This window comes from Balearica regulorum, chromosome 13 (assembly GCF_011004875.1).
Source record: "Balearica regulorum gibbericeps isolate bBalReg1 chromosome 13, bBalReg1.pri, whole genome shotgun sequence".
In the NCBI taxonomy this organism is placed as follows: domain Eukaryota; kingdom Metazoa; phylum Chordata; class Aves; order Gruiformes; family Gruidae; genus Balearica; species Balearica regulorum.
In genome coordinates, this window is record NC_046196.1 from 18,717,154 (window position 1) to 18,731,421 (window position 14,268).

Below are 14,268 nucleotides of genomic sequence, written 5' to 3' on the forward strand. Positions count from 1 at the left end.
AGGGGTGGCTGCGCAGAGGGGGAGCCGGGCGGCTAATAAATCTTATTAAATATCTATTTTTTTTTTCATATACTGATTGGCTTGCATTCCGGCGCAGCGCTGCTCCGCACGGTATTTAGCACATGCAGAAAGTTGGAGCTGATCTTAAATGGCTCGGAGGTGACTGCAATCCAGGAGCCGGCGCACTCGAGCCTCTGAGCGCTGGGGAGGGCCGAGGGAAGCGCGGAGCCCTCCCGCTGGTTGGGCCCGGCCGCGGCAGCCCAGCGGGGTCCTGCCAGTCCTTCCACTGACAACACCCCGCGAAGGAGGAGCCTCGCCGGGCCGCGCAGAAGGCGTCAGGAGCTGCAATTTCCAACTTAGCATCTTGGCAGGACCCTTCGGAAAGCGAGAGCGAGGAGGAAGGGGGAAAAAAAAAAAAAAGCCCCCCAGTGCAAGGGGGAAGAGAGCGAGAGAGGGGGAAAAAAAAAAGAGAGAGAGAGAGCGGGAAGCGAGGGGGGGAGAAAAAGGAGGAAGCGGTGCCAGGCTGCAGGCGAGCGCGGAGCAGCAGCCCCGGCACAGAGCAAGGTGCCGCCGCTGCCCAGCTGGCGAGGGCGGAGAGGCGCCCGCGAAGCCCCGGCCGCAGCGGCCCCAGCCCGGCAGCGCGGCGGCTCCCTCCCGGCGCCTTGGGCTCCCGGGTATATGTGTGCGCCTGGCCATGTCGTATCCTCAGGGTTACTTGTACCAGCCGTCAGCGTCCTTGGCTCTCTACTCCTGCCCGGCGTACAGCACCAGCGTGATCTCCGGACCCAGGACCGATGAACTTGGGAGATCTTCTTCGGGCTCCGCTTTTTCCCCTTATGCCGGATCTACAGCCTTTACCGCCCCTTCCCCGGGTTACAACTCCCACCTCCAGTACGGCACCGACCCGGCCGCCGCCGCCGCCGCCGCCTTCACTTCCTACGTGGTAAGAGCAGCCCCGGGCAGCCGGCACCGCGCCGGGCACGGCGGCATCCCGCGGCCGCCTGCCCCCCCCCCCCCCCTCCCCGGGCCTGCTTTTTGTTCCGATTTTATTTTTGAGATATCGGGAACAAAAGGGAGCGCAGCTCCCCGCCTCGCCGCCCAACTTTCCCGCATCGCCGCCCTGTGCTGCCGCACACTGTTGCTGGCGGCAGCGGCGGGCAGGGCCGGGCGCGGGGGGAGCCGCCGGCACGGCACGGCAGGGGCGAGACAGGGCTGGGGCGGGCGGGGACCAATTCCATTCCCTCAAAAAAAAAATTTTTTTTTTTAATATAAAACAGCAATCGTAATTCCGCAACAATTAGCTTGTTGTGACTGAAAAGGGAACGAACCCAGCAGCGGCCGGCGACGGGAGAAATCCGGGCGATAAACCCAGGGAACTTTCCCCTGCACGGCGATAATTAGGCTGCTTAAATACTGCAGAGCTCTAATCCCATGGCCGCGAGCCGCTCCGCGGGCGCTGCGCGGAGAAGGGAAGGGGAAGGCAGGGCACTGCGCCGCCGTGCGCGCCTGCGGGGCACCGCGGGGCCGGCCCGGGGAGCGGGGCATCCCCGCCACAGAGCCGCGGCCGCCGCCAGGGCCCCGCAGTTCCCCCAAAAATCCGGGGAGTTTTGCTCAGCTTCTCCCCTGTTTAGGGACTAGGCAGAGTTTCACAGTTTCTATTTTTCTTTTCTCTTTCTTTTCGCTTTCTTTTCTTTTTTCTTTTCTTTTTCCTTTTTCTTTTCTTTTCCTTTCTTTTATCTTTTCCTTTTTTTTTTTCTTTCTCTATTCTTCTCTTTTCTTTTCTTCCCTTTATTTTTTTCCTCCTCCCGCCCCTGGTCTGCCAAAGGAGCGGCCCGGCCTGGCCCGGCTGCCTGGGCCCGGCAGGTTGCCCGCCGCGATCGCAGCCCGGGGGGAAGGGTGCCCCCGCCGTTGTCCGCCCCCTCGCCGCGCTGTGTACTTGCTTCTCCGAGCCTGCATTTGGGGGAGAGGCGTTGGATTGCTGCAGGCGGCCGGTGGCCTCCTGGGGCCGGAGCCTCCTGGCCCCGGCGAGCCCCCAGGCCCTTCCGCCCGTTCTCCCGGGAAGGAGCCAACGGAGAAGCCGGGCAGGGCCCGGCGCCGGGGGAGAGGCGGCGGGGCGCGGGCAGGGGCCGCGGGCAGGCCCTGGCGCTGCCCTTGCCGTGTCATTGCCGCCCCGCGGCCGCCTGACCTCGCCCCGCCGGGCCCCTCTTCCCTCTTTCCCCAGGGCTCGCCATACGACCACACGCCGGGCATGGCCGGCTCCCTGGGGTACCACCCGTATGCGGCGCCGCTCGGCTCCTACCCCTACGGGGACCCCGCGTACCGCAAGAACGCGACGCGGGACGCCACGGCCACCCTCAAGGCCTGGCTCAACGAGCACCGGAAAAACCCCTACCCCACCAAGGGCGAGAAGATCATGCTGGCCATCATCACCAAAATGACCCTCACCCAGGTCTCCACCTGGTTCGCCAACGCGCGGCGGCGGCTCAAAAAGGAGAATAAAATGACCTGGACCCCGCGGAACCGCAGCGAGGACGAGGAGGAAGAGGAGAACATCGACCTGGAGAAAAACGACGAGGACGAGCCGCAGAAACTGGAGGAGAAGGGGGACCCCGGGACGCCGGACACAGGTAGGGCAGCGGGCTCGGCCGGGCCACCGCAGCCGCGCCCTCGGGGCTGCCCCGGGCCCGGTGCGGGGCGGCGGGGCGGCCTGTCCCCCCCGAGCGAGCAGCCGGGGCGGGGGGGAGACGGAGGGCAGCGCTGCGGGCCTGGCGACGGCGGGGCCGGAGGGGGGGTGGGGGGTGGCGGCGAAGTGGGTGGGCGGGTTTGGGGGCGCAGGGCGAGCCCGAGAGCTGCCCCCCCATCCCTCTCCTTTCTCCCCCCAGGAGCGGCGGATCCCAAGGCAGCGCCGGGCTGCGAGCGCCTCCAGGAGTCCCCCGGCCCCCGGGAGGCCGAGGGCGGCCTCAGCGACTCGGATTGCAAAGAGCCGGCGGAGGAGCGGCTCGACGGGCCGCCCGCCCCCCCCAAGGCGCCCGGCTCTTCCCCGCTGGGGCCGTGCCCGGCGGGCCGCGGGCTGCCGCCGGCGGGCGGCGAGGAGCCCCCGCCGTACCGCCCGCCCTCGGCCGCCGCCGGGCCGCCGCACGCCGCCGACCTGCACCCGCTGCTGCCCGCCGCCACCGGCGCTTCCGTCATCCACTCGCCGCAGCAGGCGGCCCTCGCCAAGCCCAAGCTCTGGTCGCTGGCCGAGATCGCCACCTCGGCGGACAAGGCGAAGGAGGCCGGCGGCGAGGCGGCGCCCCCCGGCCCCGCCGTGCTGGGCGGCGGCGGCCCGTCGCGCTCGCCACCGCGGCCGCGCTCGCCGGCGGCACAGTGCCCCTTCCCCAACGGGGCGGTCCTGCCGCGGCCGCTCTACTACACGGCGCCCTTCTACCCCGGTTACACGAACTACGGCTCCTTCGGGGCCCTGCACGGGCACCCCGCCGGCGGCCCCGCCGCCGCCGCCCCCGGCGCCCACTTCAATGGATTAAACCAGACTGTCCTCAGCAGAGCCGAGAGCCTGGCTAAAGACACTAAAATGATCAGGAGCCAGTCCCAAGTAGACCTTTGCAAAGACTCACCTTACGAACTGAAGAAAGGTATGTCCAACATTTAATATCGGCTTCTCCTCCTTACCCCCTCCTGGGACTGTGGTTTTGTTCTTTTATTATTATTTTTTTTTTAATTTATTGAGAGAAATAATAAATTGCTTTGGCAGTTATTTTTCCACTACCAAAAGAAATACGAAACAAACAGAAAAAGACCAGCTCCCCCCCTCCCTCCCAGCACCCCCGTCAAAAGTTTATAGAGTCTATTGGAAATGGCTGGGTGGAAACCACCCAGCAATGTCTTAACCAAGTGAAAAGCAAACGAGTGACATGCTCTCTCTCACACACACACAAAGAAGAAAGATTTGTATGAAATCTTATTCTGTATATTTAATGTAGCTTTTTGTATTTAAATTGATAATACAGTATCTTTGAAGTAAATTATGAAATCAAGACACCTGTACAGGCATTAATGTTGTTTTCGTAATATAAATATATACATTTCTGTGTCTTTTCCCGAATTGTTTCATAGTTTTAAAATATATATATACAAGTTTAATTTAATTTTTTATGCCTATTGTTTTTTTTTCCTTGGGTGTGAGCTAAGCTATAATACAAAAAAAAAAAAAAAGGTTATACTTATTAGATACAAAAACCTGCAGCCGCCTTTGTAAAATGCAAATATTTAATTAAAAGAGATTTTTAACAGAATTAAAACCACTCTTTTTTTTGCAACGGGCAGATACGTGAGTAGCTGCGGGAAAAAAATACAGGTTTTGAAAGAGACGCGGGGCTCCGTTTAGGACTTTACAGTAGCACCTGAAGCCTTTTTCAAGTGACTGACGGTTTCTGAAAGGTCGGGCTCCGGCGGCGAGAGCCGCCCGCGGGGCCGAGGAGAGGCGAGCGGCGGCGGCAGCGGGACGGGGCCGGGGACGGGCGCGGAGGGACGCCGTTTCCGGAGGGAAAGGCTTAAATCAGGCCATGCACAAAAGCACTTGTTAGAAGCACCAAATCGAAACGCAGTCCCATCTTTTAACCTAATTACTTCCAATCAGTGTCGTGTTTTATGCAAAGCAATCAGCTGGTGAACTTTGCTAATGAGTTCGATTTTCTGCCAGATTTAGCCCGCGTCGCGGCTGCAGAGGTGCTGCGGCGGTGTCCGGGGATGGGGATTGCACAGGCAAAGGCACTCGGTACGCCGGAGGACGCCTCGGCCCCGGCCCCTTCCACCCCCACCCCCCACCCCACCCCCAGGCGTTTTGCACCGCTGCCCTCGGCCTACGGGACGGCGCGGGCTGGGCGGCTGTCCGCGACCGCGCAGCCCCGCGCAGGGCCGGCCGCGGGCGCGGTGCTTCCCGGCGCTGGCAGGTAGGTGTCACACTCGGCCCGAGTTTTGCTCCCGCCGCCCGCTCGGCTGTGCGGGAGCCCCGCGGGGCCGCGCAGCGCCCGCCACGGGCGGCGGACTGCGGCGGCCGCCGGGGCTGGGGACGGGCCACCGGGGCGCTCCCGGCCACCAACCGTCCCTTGTGTAGGGGGACCGAGAGCGCCCTGAGCCCTCTCAGCGCAGCGGGTCCCCGGGCGAGTTAGGTGCTCCCCAGCGGCACCCGGCGCGGAACTTCAAACCACCTCCCAAAGTCAGTCCCCGTGATCCCCGCAGCCCGGGTCCCCGCGGAACACATAACGGCGAGGAACTGTTTCATCACCCGGCTCCGGGGACGGGTTTTTCCCTGTTCAAAGCGGATTTTGTGGGTGTCAGTTGTACGCCAGCGCATCGCCGCTGTTAATGTGACGGGAATATCGCTGGGACCGCGGGAGCTGGTGCCCAGACACCCCTCCGTTTTGTTGTTGTTTTTTTTTTTTTTCCTTGACGAGGCAGATAATTATTTTGTAATCTCTTCAACTTCATCAGAGCGATTTATTAGCTGTAACAGGTTTATTCATGCATATTTACATTTTACGGAATTTTAAATAGTAGTTTGGGTTTTATGTTTTAAAGATGCATGTTCACGTTCACTTGGTTATACGATCTTCGTAGATAATCTGGTTTAAAATCAAAATTGTTTCAAGCTGAATGTATAAAGAATCAAATATTCCTGGGATAATAGTATGTCATTTTGTCACTTTATAAATTATAAATGATTTTTTTAAAAAAACGCTCGAATTCCTCGGTTGGATCTTTTATTTCCAGTCGGGGAGACCGGCAGGAAGGCGTATTTTTCGCGTAGCAGTGAGCTTTATTGGACTCACCTGCCTTGTTCAAAACGGGAGAAAGTTCGCGCGGTGAGGGGCAGGGGCAGGCGAGTCCGGGCAGGAGCAGCCCCGATGTGCGGGGCTGAAGGCAAACCGCCGCCGTTCCCTTCCAGCCCGGGCTCTTCCCGGCACCTTTACTCCCGGCGGACATCGCCTCTGGCTGAACTCGGGTGAAACTCCCGAGCGCCCTTCGCTATAGGGAGACCGCAAAACCCCTCCGGACCGCGCTCCGGAGACAACAGGTCCCGCAGGGGAACGACTGTCTCAAAATAAATAGGTTGTAATTATTCATCTAGCTATGGATTTTTTTTTTTTTAATTGTCGCTCTACCTTTCCCCAGCTGATCTTCCTATCTCTGAAAAAGCTATTTTGCAAAGCAGCTTAGGAGCTTCGCTCGTTCAAAAGCCCTATTCCTTATAATCGGGGCTATTTTGAATAGCTCTATCAGCGATCTCAATACGGTTTTCGTTTGATGTATAAATTCCTAAGGGAATTAACCGTTTCCTTTAGGTTGCAGCCTGTCGCCTATTTAAAACCGTAACTATTATTGTAGCCCCATCGATTTCATACAGCAATTTTATTCTTCACCCTTTTCCCCTGCCACGAGAGATGTGCTGCACAGCCTGTCTTTAACATAAGCATGATTTTCCCAGTTTCTTTTCTATAACAGAGCAGGGGGGAGGGGGCAGCGTCCGCCTTTTTTGACTCTGGCATGTAAATTTGTTGTTAAAAAAAAATAAAATTTAAGGCTATCTTAAAATAAAAATAACGTCTGCTGCCAATTAAAGCTGCCGTAGGTTACTCGGGAGCAGCCTCCGGAGGGGCCCCGAGCGACGCTTCACGCTGGGAGCGGACCCCTGCCTGGGCGCCGGGCAGGGCCGCCGTCCGCCCCGCGGGGCCGCCGCTTCCGCGGAGGTTTGGGAGCAGGAGGGTTTCATCTCCGCGGCTGAGTGGTTTTGGGTCTGGCGAGGGGGAAGAGCGGGGCTGGCCGCGGGGCCTTGCGGGGCCGGGCTCCCACCAGCGCGCCTGGGAGCAGGTGCTCGCCCACGGGCGCAGGTGGGAACGGCCCAGCCTCCGCAGGGCGCCGCTCCGCCCCCGCGGGAAACAGCTCGCCCTTTCTGCCCCCCTCGCCCCGGGCGCAGGGCAGCAGCCCCCGCCGCGGCCCTCGATGGGGCGGGGGGGGGGCGCGACCCACTCCGCCGCCCGGCCCGACGGCGCGGTCTGAGCGGCGCAGGTGGCAGCGGGGTGCGGCGCACGGGCCGCCCCTTTCCGCAGGTGACAGTCCAACATCGCCCCCAAAGCCCCCACCGCGGCCGAGAAGTGTGTTGGCCCGGCTGGCCCGGCGGCGCCCACGCGTGGGGCCGCAGGAACAGCTCAGTCTCCGGGCCGCGCCGGCCGCGGATCGGGACCCTGGAGGGGCCCTGCGGAGGCTCCTGGCGGAAAGCTGCATCCCGTCGGGCAGAGAGCGCAGCTCCCGTCGGGGAGCCAGAGCGACGCCCCCTCCATGCCCGGCCGAGCCAGGCGCACTCTGCTCGGGAAGGGAAGAGGCTTCCCGGGGGACACCTCCCCGAAGTGCCTCGGGGCCGGATGTTCCCGTCCCGGTGGGCCCATCGCCTCCCCGGCGCGCCCGGGAGGACGAGATGCCGGGCGGGGCCGGGAGCCCAGGGCTGCAGCCAGCGGTCCCGTCCAGGGGAAATTCACCCCCGTCCTGAAGGAAAACGAACAGAGCTGGGGGTGCGGTTAGCAGCCAGCACAGCCCCCGAGCTCCGGCGGGGACGGCGGGACCCCCCTGTACCTCCAGCCCCGCTTCTCAATCGGGAAGACGGAGGGCGGGAGAGGCGGGGAGCCTGGCGCAGCCCGCAGCCCTGCTGTTTCCTCTTTCACGCTTAAAAACAAAACAAACCCTAATTTAGACCCTCCGCACCCCGGACCGTGTTTACATCCCCCCCGCTGCTCTCCCCGCGAGTGTTGCTTTTCCAATTGTCCCGATTAACCTACGGGGCTCCCGCGCGGCGCGGAGCCTCCGCCGCGGCCGGGACGGCGCGGTCGCGTCTAATTGGCTTATTGGGCTTCTCCCCCCACACGCCCGGCAAGAGGATCTGAACAGCATCTTTTCTTGTCGTGCCTAGGAACTACTTGAAAGCCCCTCCGCCAAGAGAACACGGGAAATCACACAGTCAGCAAGTTTAAAGGAGGCGACTAAAAAATATCGCAAGGTTTTGCAGTAGGGAAAAGTACAGGAACTTCAGCCCAAACACCCTCTTCTGCCAAACTCCGGAAGGGGCACGTAGATGAATTAAAACAAAAAAAAGGGGCGGGGGGGGGGAAGGAAAACTCGTCCCCACGGGCCGACGCAGAGCTCCGGTCCTCAGCCGTGGGTATTCCGCAGCAGCATCACGCCGTGCCCGGGGCTCGGGGCAGCCTGGGAGCGGCACGGGAGTGCCAGGGGAGCCCGCCCCCCGCTCTCCTCTTTCTGTGACCTGCCTAGATTATTAGTAAGGACATCTGTGGCTGGCAAAGGAACAAGTGTTACCAAAACCAGAACCGGCTGTTTTTCCAAATGAGCAATATGTTAATTCCTCATCCCCCCTCTGGTTTCTTTAAAACCTGGCACAAATACATCAATAGCGGAGAATAAGGAGCCTTTGCAGAGAACAAGTGGCAGTTTTGAATTTACCTTTTGTGTGCGCCTCAGATGCAATCTTGAGGCATTTTTTCCCCTCTCTCCCACAGAAAAAGAGTGTTAATCTGCCCTATCTTGGGACCCAAAAGGACTGGAGTGGAGTAGATATTCACTGGAATCACATAGGGGAATAAGGGTCTTGCTTTATTGAATCATCAAATCCCAGGAATGAAGCTCTTAATTAATTATGGGTGCTAAAAATTCAGGCCAGCTGTTTCTTTTTACTTGGCTCTGACAGAGAAAGACAAAGTCTACATCGAGATCTTCTAAGGCGCATTCAGCATAAATCAGCGCCCTCGGCGGCGCTCCCGGCCGCGGCGCGGCCCGGCAGTGACAGATGGCGCATTGTCCCCACATTCCTCCACCGCGCCTCCGCGGGCGCGGAAGCGGCCGCCCGACGGCGCGGCCCGGCCCAGGGACCTTTCTCTGCCGGCGAAAGGGCTTGGCTGAGGCCGGCGAAGGACGGGCCGCACCTGGCCGAGGTGCCAGCCCTGGCCCGACGGGGCGGCCGCGGGAGAGGGCTCCTGCGCCGATGCCGCGTTTTCTTGCCCGACAGCCTCCGCAGGGCGCCTCCTTCCCCGCCGGCAGCTCCTCAGCGCCGCTTCCAGCTCCTGCCTCGGCTCCCAGGCTAAGGCCGGAGCCCCCGGGCCAAATGTCCCCCGACGTGGTCCCCGCTGCAGCCAGCACCCTGGGCGCTACCTCCGCAGGAGGGCCTAACGCTGACCCGAGGGGACATGGGTCCCCCCAACATGACGCTTCTGCTTCTCCCTCAAAAGCAGAAGCGTTCCCCTGCGCGGCCGCGGAGTCCCCCGGGAGGGCTGCGCCGGGCTCCGGGGCTGCTTCCCGCAAGACGCTGGAGGCAGTGGGTGTCGCAAGGGCGCGGAGAGGCGCGCAGGAGCTGCGGCTCCAGGGCCCGGCTAGGTCACCCGCTGCCCGACCCCCGGCCCCTCTCTTTGGGGCGGCTGCGTTTGTTTAATACCCGTTACTCAACGGGAGCGCCCCGCATTATTTCCACGGCTGCTTTGCAGGCGCAGGGGCGGCCCGCGGCGGGGAGGCGGCCGGGGGCTGCCCGAACCCTTCTCGCCTCCCTCTGCACGTCTGCCGGTTCATCCCGGCAGGGCCAAACGCGGCGGGAGGCCGGAGCAGGGGCACCCAGCATCCCCCCGGTGTCCGGCCCCGCCAGGCCGGAGCGGCTCCGCGCCCGAGGCGCTGCCAGCCTCCTCAGCCAGGAATCTCTTCACTTCCAACTACCAGAAAATAAATGTCCTCCGCACGGCGTTACTCATCTGTTATAATTAGAGCATGTGCGAACTCGCAGCGTGCCGGGAGCCCGGCTCGGGCTGATGCAGGCGCTTGTGCAATAACCACCTCTTTCTGCCGTGGCGGTGCTGCGCGTCCGGCCCGGCAAGGGGCCCGGCAAGGGGCCGCATCCTGCCCGCGGCTGGCGGGCACCGCTGCCCTGCGCCTGCCTGCCGGGCCCGCCGGGCTAGGCTCGCCCCTGCGGCCGGGACGGGGGAGGACGGGGGGGGATCTCGGTCCAGACACCTCTTTTCCTGCGAAATTGGCTTTTATTTGCTTAAAGCAAACCACAGAGCTCTCCACGCTCATGCCTGATGGATGCAAATGTAAATGTGCACTTATTTAATTGGATCAGGTCCCAAGATAAAAGAGATAAACGGCTCCCAGTTTGCCAAGTTATTTTCAGAGGCATGCACTGATGTGTGGAGGGAAAGTTAATGAAGAGGAGAAGAGACACACTGTACTTAAAATACCTCGGGTCCGGACTCGGGGAGGGGGAAGCCTCGGACTCCGCCGCGGCGAGCGGCGCTGGGCTCCGCGCCCCGGCACTGTGCTGGTCCCCGGCACTACGCGGGTCCCCGGCTCGGCGGAGCCGCAGGTAACCGCCGGTAACCGCCTCACCTGAGCAGCGGCGGGGCGGGGGGAGGCTGCGCCGTACGAGGCAATTAATGCTCTTCCCCCCTTCCCTCCACCAAATTGTTCTCCGTTACTGCTGTCTCCCCTTGTTCCACCCCGTGTTCTACATCCGTATGCATGAGACATTAACAGACGGTTATTGATACAAACATAGTTTTTGTTGCTAAAGGCCTTCCAAAACAAATTCTCCGGCTGAATGCCAATGAATGCATGTTGGCTGGTGACAGCTGATTAGTGAAATGATTTACGGCCAAGTTAAAAAAAATGATACTGTCAAAGGCAGCAATTTAAAAAAAAAGATAAGACAGCACAGCCTCCAGGCTTCCCACTGTAAAGCTACCCAACAAATCTAAACCTACACTACAAATACCTGAAACACTCAAGGAATCAATTGGTCGCAGATTAAATACAGTCTCTATTCTGACTCGCCCTGGTAATCCGCAGCTCTCCGCAGGAGCAGCCCCCCAGTTTATGCCTCCAGCCTCACCTGCGGCAGGGCCCGCTCCTGCCCGGGCTGCCCCGCCACCCCGCCGGCCTCCCGGCATCCCTGCAATCAGAGACTTAGGCCTCCTTTTTGTTTCAAGATTTTTTCTCTCATTAATTGATTAAAAAAATCCCTCCCTTCCCTCATTTCTCTGTAGCTCTTCTTCATAAAGAAAGCTTTTGCTCTGCAATAAAGTAAGAGACTTTGATCCCAGATCATCCTCTTAGGCCTTCCAGCTGAAATCAGTGGAGAAACTATGTGGAGTTATTGTTCGCACTTGCTGCACTTCTGATTCAGAAAGGGCTGATTTATTAGCTTGTCAAGGGAAGCATTGTTCAGGAAGGCAATCAAAAAGCACTTACCTAGCTAAACTAAAATTACTGCCTTTTCAGTGGCTAATTTGTATAACTCCCATGGAGGAACTTGGGAAGTGTTTGATGAGGCATAAAATGATGATTAATGAATTTATTGGCCTGCTGCTCATCAAATAGGAGTAGTATATCTTTCCTCTATTGGGCGTTGGGTCTAATGCTACATGTCTGTGTAAAGCAAGTCCAATATGATCTCCTTTTTAGCCCCCTTTTAACCCCCATGACCTGAAGAATATCTCCGTGTAACAGAGGCAACATCAGGGGACTGCAGAGACAAAGAGCCTGTTTGATAAAACGGTAAATGAGAAATGCGAGGAAAGTTGCTGCAGGGACAGATCTGCTCAGTTTTCGGCTTTCAATCACTTTGACTACTGAAGTGGGAAGAATGTAGAAACTAGATAAGGTGTGAGAAGCGCAAGGAAAATGATAAACCAATTTTAACTTTCATAAAGGATCCAGCCAAACAACTTCATTGCTACTTGAAAGAATGAACAAGTGCGGGAACTGCCGGGATTCCCGAGCGATCAGGCACCACCTGGCCGCACAGGGAGAGATAGGCAACCTTCTCCCAGATTGGCCATATCCAGGGCTAGCCTGTAACCTAACTGGTGCTCTGAGCAGAATTGATGCAATCATTTTGAAACCATAAATTTTATGTTCTTTTTCCTCCACTGAAATAGCTTGGGCTTTCTCCTCTGATCAGTGTTTAATGCTCGAACCACTATTTTGGGGCTAAGGGCTTCTGAGAGAAATGACATACTTTTAAAAGCCCATACTAAATTACTTGTGATTCAGTGCCCACCTGCATACACGTGACTAACAAGGTATCTTATGCTCTACACGTTGGTGCTTTGAACAGGTTAAGACCCCCAGAAGATCAGAAATTTTGACATTCTCAAAAACTTGTTAAAATAAATTTGCCTGAGATTTGGAGTTAGAGATCTTCCCAGGATTGAATCAATTTAGCTCTTAGCTTCCACGAACCGTTCCCTGTTCCTGTAGCTCTGAAGCTTCTTGAGGGATCTGCAATTCGCACATCTCCCAGCGAAGGTGCACATGCCTTAGCTGGAGCCCGCTGCCAAAAAGGCAGCTTCTCTCATTACCTTTTGGGGCTTCGCAGAAGTACCCTCAGGCCTGCGTGTCAGCAGCCCACTGTGCTGAAGACTGAGAAGGTGCAACAAGAACATTTTGCAGAACTACCGATGTAGCGATCAACACTCACTGAAATGATGTGATATTTCAGGCTCCAATAAAGCTCAGAGGAGCAGGAAAGGGTAGCGTGAAGGTGCCTGGCAATCACAGCAGCCTGTCTTCCCTCTCTGCACCTTCCCTTTGTGCCTCTGTATGCAAAGCCAGAGTGCGGCCTGCTCTGTGCTCCTTCAGAGGGGAGTCAAGAATTAAAAGCAGGCTCTAGGTGAAGCAGTGCGAAACTCCTTCCTTTTGCTGCCTCTTTGTGTCACAATACAGCCTTGTGTATTTTTTCCTTTCCTTGACCTGTTCTGTTCTGGGCTGCATTAGATGATGTCTGTTTCTGGAGAGCTGCACGGGAACTGTCTGAGGCTGGCCAGAGCCTAACCCTGACCCCATCAGACCAATGCAGCACTTTCTAAAGCCGCTGTACCTATTTTGTGGTCTAGATCTCAGCCCTGGAAGCTAGGAGAAAAGATCTCATTAACTTTAAGGAACTTTAGCTCATATTCTCTGTGAACGGCAAATTTGGCGGTCCCATACTAGGTAATAATTATAATTTCAAACATTCTTGTTTGCGAAATACAAGGTATATAACATACCAAGAATGGTTCATTTTCCAGATCTGTTTAGAGAGGGTTTCTGGAATGGCAGAAGTAATAAACTCCTGACCAGTCTTTCAGTTCCCACAGTGGAGGCTGCGGGAACAAATCGAAACAAAATTTTCCTGAGACTACGCAGTGGCTTCCTTGACAAAAGGAAAAAGGCACCCACCTTATGTTTACAAGATCAGAAAACATTTATTTTAATGCTACCAAACTGGTATTTGTCTGAGACACTTTTAGCTGAAATGGTCCTCTGGAAAATAATGTTTATAAACATCCTCGAACAAATAGCACTCTCCTGACACAAGCCCACCATCAATGTACCGCTCAACAAGTTTTATCTGCAAGTCCTTGACCTGTGACTGCTTTTACAAAGGCTCTCTGTTCATTAGCAATTTCAGGTCACTTTAAGTACTTGTGTCATGAACACATAGCACAGCTGTAAAATAGATGTATTAAATACCAGCTGCATTAATATAGGGGCTTATTTTCCTCCACTTGGCTCCCAAAAGCAACATGATCTTACACATTGATGAAAAAAGACATAGTTATATTTGCATAATTACAGCAATATTGTAGGTCTTTAGTGCAACAGACCTAAGAGGCTGATTTATGATTAAATATGTATGGCTAAAAGTTACCATGCTGGGCAGTGTGCATAGCATTAGACAATGACAGTTTTGGGGCATAATTGCTTTAATGTGGGCAATTAAGACTAAGTGCATGTGATTTTAGTGTCTGCCCTACATTCTTCTGAATGATTACAATGATCAATACACATGATTTGTAAGTCGCTTCCTATTGATCGAATGGTAAAATGTTTGACCTTCCTTTGAGGAAGTAATTTGCTAAATTATGACACCACGTAAAGTCTTTCTTGGTTCAGAGGTGAGGGGTAATGGTGCTGAGAATTAGTAAAAAAAAAAAAAAAAAAAAAAAAATCATTTTTCCCCCTTTTCCTGAAAGTAACTCTCTGTAATGTCCCTGCCAATTTGCTGACTTCACCTGTGGAGGGAGGAGTCTTGCACTTTCATCTTTAAAATTAACAGAGGAAATAAAATTGAATTGCAAACTCAGTCCATCTCTACAAGAAATCTTCTTAATTAACTTTATCTGTTTACACCTCTATGCCAAAGCATCAGGAAGCTCTTGACCACAAGATCTCTGTTGT

The 14,268-nt window shown here is 56.6% G+C and overlaps 1 protein-coding gene across 1 annotated transcript; it reads left to right on the plus strand.

Annotated features, from left to right (window-relative positions):
* Nucleotides 1-164: 164 nt before the first annotated feature.
* Nucleotides 165-3,932, plus strand: IRX5 (iroquois homeobox 5). Its single transcript, XM_075765590.1, has 3 exons — nt 165-943; nt 2,222-2,627; nt 2,883-3,932. Exons 1-3 carry the CDS (start codon nt 695-697, stop codon nt 3,647-3,649), a joined length of 1,422 nt encoding a protein of 473 aa, XP_075621705.1. The 5' UTR covers nt 165-694; the 3' UTR covers nt 3,650-3,932.
* The last annotated feature ends 10,336 nt before the right edge of the window (nt 3,933-14,268 follow it).

Coding starts and splice junctions, on each gene's coding strand:
- IRX5 (XM_075765590.1), top strand. CDS start 695: ATGTCGTATCCTCAGGGTTACTTGTACCAGCCGTCAGCGTCCTTGGCT. Junction 944..2,221: donor CCGCCTTCACTTCCTACGTG/GTAAGAGCAGCC, acceptor CTCTTTCCCCAG/GGCTCGCCATACGACCACAC. Junction 2,628..2,882: donor CCCCGGGACGCCGGACACAG/GTAGGGCAGCGG, acceptor TTCTCCCCCCAG/GAGCGGCGGATCCCAAGGCA.